Consider the following 7,153-nt stretch of genomic DNA (forward strand, 5'->3'; position numbering starts at 1 on the left):
TATAAATATTATGTTTATATAAATACTATATATACATCAAAGTGTATGCGCATAGGCCGAATTCCAGGACACTCTAATTCCTATTATGGTCAGTGTTGAAATAACCCTTCACAACCAAACTACTTCTCAACACCTTCTGTTACAGAACTGGCCAGAAGCACATCTGACAAAATATGGAAAAATTTGTTGGCACATAATGCATGCCATGTTTAATTATACACATAACTTAAAACTGAACTTACTAATTCATTGATGTAAAGACTGAAGCCTGAAAAGACCACAGTCCATGAAGACGGATTTTGTGCTCAGATTTAACAATACGCTTTCATATTATCTTTTTATGTAAAAAATAATTCAAATAAAAATAAAAATATTTTAAAATCTAAAAGCTTCCTACTAAATTTTCACTGCAATAAATTCCCTAAATCTCAATTTGCACATGATCTGCAATTTTAAAAAAGAAAAAAAACCACCACAACCAAAGCATTCTGTAAAAAGTTTTATAATGAGTTGTTCCATCTTGTTATTTTCTTCAAGTCTTAATTGCGAAATTTCTTCTTCTTCCGATTCCTCTTCCCTGCTGCAAAAGCTGCTTTTTCACTCATGATCTCCTGATACTTCTTTTTATTATATCTGAACAAAATAGATAATTTACTTTTAAGTATGGTAAACCAAAGTTTAGGAAAAAATAACATGGAAAGTACTCTACACTTATAATTTGCCCAACTGAGTTCTCTCGTGTTTTCCGAGTCAGATTTCTTTAATTTTACAAACTTAAGTATAGGTAAAGGGAAATCAATGCTTGGGTTAATAATAAATACAGGTAAATTTGTTTTGGAAGTAGATTTGACTGAAGAATCATTCATTCTGGCATGACCAGGGGGTTCTTCACTGCATATATAATCAAGTTTTGGACAGTTTGCTAAAACACTGCTACTGCTTGTAATGGAAAGACTCATAAATTGCGACAATATTACAGACAAATTATACCCATTTTTATACTGCCTCCTCAGCAAACTCAAGATTACCAACCTTGCTCTAATCAAGACTTAAAAAACAAGATGAGATTAACACTAAGCAATGAAATGGATATACTTACTTAATACAAGTTGCTAGTTCCTCTAATACAGATTCATATGTACCTGTACCAGTTACCACAATGGATCACCGCACACTGAGCAGTACTGAGGCTTTAGTCGCAACACTGAAACCTGACAAGTATCTGCACTAATGCTGAAGGGGTAAGCCTTTAATTATCCACAACATAAGGTAACTGACCAAATCCCAAAGACCTTTATTTTTTAAAACAGCTTTTAATAAATACCTTACAGATCATGTTAAGTCAGAAAACTAGTTAAGAAATAGCTATAGTAACTTGCCTTCCCAACATTAATGATTAATTTAAGAGCCTGATGTTAACCTTATAATCCCAAATCATGTACTACTTCCAAGACAACATGTCACTATGTGAGAAAAGAAGTGCAGAGTAATATCATGTAATGACCAATATCAAAATGGAACAACTAAGGGATCTGTTCTAGAAATTATAGATTAGGCAGACATTAATTAATCTGATATTCATCAGGTAAGACTTACAGAGAAATTTGGATTCTTATGACAGGTAGCAGACTGACGTGCTTATAAAATGAATAACAACTTCCACAGATTTATAGTCAGCACTTTACTATCAATTTTGCCAAGAGAAATTAATCAGTTTTTAAACAACAATAAAAAAGCATTAAAAATGCATGCATAGGCATAAATCACTTAATCAGAGCCCTTGGGTTTTGGTCTAAGCCTGTGCAAACACTTTAAAAGTGAACAACAGGGCTGATATCTCTTCAACACTGTCTCATTCTAATTACGCCATCTCAGTCTAATTATGCCCCGTCCTTTAGATCTTCTCAATGGCAGCGCTACTAAAGTGCTATAAGAGACTCAACAGTTTTCTTTAAGTATAAAAACCCACACATGTAGGCTGAATAAAAGCACCAAAAAAGTTATATAGTCAAAAATGCTCCTCTCTTACATACGATATCAGAATTACAAAACTGTTTTTAAATACCTTCTGAACTCAGAATCCGCAAGCAGCTCCTCAACAATTGTTCTCTTCCTTTGTTTCTTAGGGATTCGACTATGGTAAAAATCTATAGGTGAATCAACCACAGTTCCAATCTAGAAAACAGAAATTAAATCATTCTTACTGTACAGCAAGATATTATTTTGCCTTTCCTTTGTGGTTTTTTAAATCCTCAGCAACAAGTATAAATATACCTACAGAGATTATCAGAACTGTATCTTAAGAAAGCACAAAGCACTGAAAGAATTAAACAGTGTTGCACACACCATCACTTTTTCTCTCACTGTTCAACGCACACAGGAGGGCCTGAGCTTTAAGACTATACAATTGTCAACACTGGACTGCTGCATCCAGTTCTTGCCTTGTAAAGATTTCCCAAGGAAAGGAAACCCTTATGACCATCATAATACTTTCCTGTCTCTGTCATTGCGGTGGTTTTGCTGCACAGCTACACAGCAGTAAATCCAGCTCTAATACAAGGGCTTCATCCTGGCCTGCACCACATTTTTTCCAATCGGCACGTTAGCCAGTTCTGAGGATTCAGGTTAGTAGCGGAGATACACGGAGTATATGTTTCATGTAGTGAAACAGACCTGTGCAGATCTCACTGTGTGGAACACTTCCATCTCTCTTTTTTCTCCTCCCAGAAACTTCAAAATATAGAAGACCCATCCTTTAGAGTGAAGTGCTAGTATTTTGAGAAATGAACCCAAATTTCCTCAAGCAGACTAACTATCAAACAGGCGTAAGTAGCCTATTTCTATCGTTTCTGCAGTAATTATTTTCTTTATGCAAAACGCTTCAAAGCTGAGAGCTACAGCAGCAGAAATTCTGGCTGATCACAAAGCTAGCTGTTTCCATTCAAACTGTATTAGCTAGTAAGAAAACAAATGCTAATTATTTTCTACGTATTTGTTAAAAAAAAGACTAATACTTTAAAACAAAATTGTCCGCTGAGGGTTCAGAATACAGATTAGGTCAGATGTTTGTTTACTACTACGATGTCAGATGCAACTGAAAAGCCCCAGCATGTACACATAGGTAATACAGAGTTCAGCAGTTGTAAACTGCAGCCAAGTAATCAAAAGACTTGAAACTATGAAATTAAATCAACATAGAGGCTACCTACAAAACAGACAGGGAATAAGAACACCTATTCAAAACTTCAGCAGTACAATGCCATTTTCTGCTGCTTCCTTACCTGGAAGTACTTGGGTAGACCATCTCTATCATTCTTCTTATAAAAACGCTTAGGGTCCAATGAAGCTCTCATCTTCAAAACTTTAAGATCATTTTTCAGTTCACTTGTGATTTCTGGAGCTTTCATACCAAACCAACCATCACCTGTTGTTTTCTCTCGCTCTGCCTAGGATGCAATACCAAGAATAATAAATTTGCATTCAGCAACTAGGACAGGATAGAACAGGGAGTTCTCCCATCCAAAAGATGGACAAACCATTTAGAATGCAACTCTGTACCTTTAAAAAGTGCATTTTATGACCCTTATAATAAGAAGGTCCACAGTAAAGTACCAATTAATGTACCATTTGGGTGCACTACCTTTCACTTCACTTCACTGTCCTGGTGATTGAAAGGTCGGCCTTCACAAGACAGCTCAAGGAAGACACTAAACTGCACTTCAACACTCCACTTCCAGCGAGGCTGGTACACACCCGCAGTCCCACTGTGGGGCTTTATACCAAAGTTTGTTTTGCTATTTGAGGCATCATCAGCTCTTTACTTACCCTGCGCTGTTTCTTTAGCTGGTGAAGCGATTCCCTGAAGGGTGGGACACATTCCTTTTTTTCAAAATCTGGAGTTATTATACTCTTCTGCAAGAGCTGTAAGAATTTTCTTTTAACATTACAGTCATTCCATGATCCAAACTTTACTGCTTAACCATATTTACAGAATCTACTAAAGGAATCATGCAGAATCTAAGCAAGCATTATAACTTAGTACTCGAGCTTCTTTGATCCACAATGAGAAGTGATCTTCAAAACAGAACCCTGATCAACAACACAAAGCAGCTGGCTATCTCTGGAAGAAGCGAGATAGCAAATGCTCTACTATAGGATGCGCCTAAGAAACAACTCAAAGAAAAAACACGTTCCTTTTATCTCAAAGTGTGCTTTTGAAATAGAACTGCTAATTCTGTCTTAAGGGGAGTACAGATCCTTATTTACTGAGATTCATTCTGGTTATAGACTAAGTATGTTGCTAGCAGACCTTCAGCTCATGTATCATTAGGCAAAACTGCAGCTTAGTCAACTTTGTTTTCAAGACAATGCTGGCAATTTGCACTGCTTTTCAGTTACTGTCACAATTCTTACCATTAAAACTAAATGCAAATCCACACTTTGGCCAAAAAGAACAGAAATTTCCAGCAAATCATAAAACAGGTTACTTGTTTAAAAACAAATAAACCAACTTTATTAAATTAACATCTTTGTGCTACTGTCATCACAGGTAACTGAATATTTGAAAACACATTACCTGATCTTTCTTTTTCTCCTTCATTTGTTGAATTACACTTGATCCAGACTGCTGTTTTTTTGTATCAAAGCTAATATATAAACCTCCAAGTTTCTTGATATTCAAACCTGGGTCTATGCTGCTGGAAAGACGTAAACTAAAAGAGAAATGGTTCATGATGAGATTATAACAAGCATGCAGCTAAACGATCTACTGTCCTCTGAGAAAGAAAACCAGAAAGAGTATTTTTCTTCCCACTTGGGTTCAGTTCTGCAATTATTTTAAGTCTCAGCATCTAGAAGAAATACAGTTTAGAAGTGACAGAAGATGAAGGGAAAAAACATTCCATTATATCAAGTGAGAGTTTATTAAAGAACAATACCTGTGAAATCACTTCCACAAATCTTTCATTCTTAAAAATTAAATGCTGCATTCTTATTTTAGATATTGCTATCTTCCATAAAATTGAATTCTTAATTCTCTTAACTTTGCCAGGAGAACTCATGATCAACACCCTTCTTCTATACGTTGAGAATCCATGCAGCCCCACTTCCCATATCAATACGACATAAGTAATAAGACTACTCCTTCATCTAGTCCTTAATATTTAGCACTCAAGGTACATAACCTATGCATAGTCTTGAACAAATCAGGTTCTTTATGTACTCCCAGAATGATACTTACATGTCATTCTTATTTTTCAACAAATCATCATCTTCGTCTTTCTCATCTTCATCTATCAAATCCTCGTCAGCCTCTTCCAGATCTGAGGATTCTTCACCTTTTTCACTTCCTTCATGCTTACTTTCAGCATCACTATCTTGGTCTACCTCATCTATGTAATACTTCTGGTTAGAACTCATGCCAGGCTCGGTATCAATTGCAAAAAGCCCTTCAGCATGCAGAGAACTGTTCGTTAAGCATTTGTTGAGAGAAGGAATCATCTCATCTCCCTCTTCACAACACAGATTGTCTTCACCTGTATCTATGTCCACCACATCACTAATTTCAGATTCATCATCTTCATCTTTGCTTAGAAACAATGCCACAGAATCATTTCCACGGCTGGATCTTTCACTGCTGTGGGACACAGATTCAGCACATTTTCCTATTTGTTCTTCACTGTCTACATCAACTTTAAGCATCCTGCATCTACCAATGCTACCTGTCCTTTGTGCAACATCTATGGCTTTTTGTGGGCCATTCACTGCACTACCTTTATCAGCATGGGTGAAAGATTGCTGTGCATCTGCTCTTTTGCATTCTGGATTTTTTTTACTTTCATTTGGTGCTATTTTCCCTTGAGATTCTAAAGACTGTTTAGAACTCATGCAATCACTCAAAGAAAGATCCATACGCTCTAATTCACCCCCCCTCACAAGTATCTGGCCACCTACTTCCTCTGAATGACCTACCCCAAAAGACTGTATATTTTTAACTGCTTTTTTCCCTTGTGATTCAGTGTTACTGTGTTTCATTTTTGTAAGACTGCTGGGCATTACATCTTCTTCTCCCACATCTTCACTCCAGCTTTTACTGGCAGATTTGGAAGATCGTTTGCTTTTAGGTGAATTGGGTTCTTTATTATCCTCAGTGACAGAGGAAGCATCTTCTGTGTCAGAGACAAGTTCTGCAGCAGGTCTAGAATCAGAAATTATTACTGGCTCGGATTTAACAGTGTCCTCCATTAAATTCTCATCTTCTGAAACAATTCTGTTTCCCTTCTCGGTCTGCTTAGTATTTTCTACTTGTGATTTCATTTGCATGCTCCTAGTAATTCGTTTGGTAGTGATGGATGGTTCCATATGGGAACTCAAGCAGCACAACTCTGCATCAGAAACATCTTCAGTCTGGGCTTCATGAACCATATGTGGCTGCAATTTCCTTTTACTCTGCCTGCCTCTTGTAGTTCTGGTAACACTAGGCATCTGGACACCAGAAACAGCAGAGGAACAAGACTCAGCTTCAGAGACATCATCTTCATCCAGAATCCCACTCAACTTATTTAGAAAAGGTGTCTTGTCATGTCTTTTTTTGTCAGAATTCAGCTGATAAGGAACTACAATTTGTCGTCTTCTTGTTACTCTTACAAACAAAGGTGTTTGAAGACCAGACACCGAAGAGCAGTTTGACTCTGTTTCTGACACATCCCCATCACCCTGTGGTTCAGCAACCGACTGTGCTGTGTTCTCATTCCTAGTAACTTGCACCTCTAAGCTACCACTGACATCTGACTTTGTTTCTTCCTGTTCCAGCTCTTCAGACGGAGACTCCTGAATCACCTCTGGTTTACAAATCGATTTTGTTCTTCTAGTCATCCTCACAGACACAGGAGTACTAATTTCAGCAGATGCAACCTAGAAAAGCAGTACAAGAAAGTGTGTTGTTGACAGTTAAAATGCTACGCAAATCACTAACCACCTTATAAAATAAGTCTACTCAACCTGACAAGGTATTCCATGTTTCTGTATAGCCCTATCTATGTAAAAGAGGTGCTTATCTGTTTTTCTACTGTCTTTTGGTCAAGGCGGGAGAGAAACATACACATTCATTAAAAAATATAAACAAACACATTAAAAATATAAATAAATACCTTCT

The 7,153-nt window shown here is 36.9% G+C and overlaps 1 protein-coding gene across 1 annotated transcript; it reads right to left on the reverse strand.

Annotated features, from left to right (window-relative positions):
• Window positions 1–539: 539 nt before the first annotated feature.
• On the reverse strand, window positions 540–6,912 carry DNTTIP2 (deoxynucleotidyltransferase, terminal, interacting protein 2; the record flags this gene model as incomplete). The annotated part of the gene is made up of 6 exons (XM_009877528.1): window positions 540–633; window positions 2,066–2,175; window positions 3,282–3,446; window positions 3,826–3,921; window positions 4,577–4,712; window positions 5,240–6,912. Coding segments are annotated over 6 exons (2,274 nt in total), but the record flags the coding sequence as incomplete, so codon positions are not given.
• Window positions 6,913–7,153: the final 241 nt, after the last annotated feature.

The sequence above is a fragment of the Apaloderma vittatum genome, unplaced genomic scaffold (genome assembly GCF_000703405.1).
Source record: "Apaloderma vittatum isolate BGI_N311 unplaced genomic scaffold, ASM70340v1 C12328016, whole genome shotgun sequence".
Taxonomy (NCBI): domain Eukaryota; kingdom Metazoa; phylum Chordata; class Aves; order Trogoniformes; family Trogonidae; genus Apaloderma; species Apaloderma vittatum.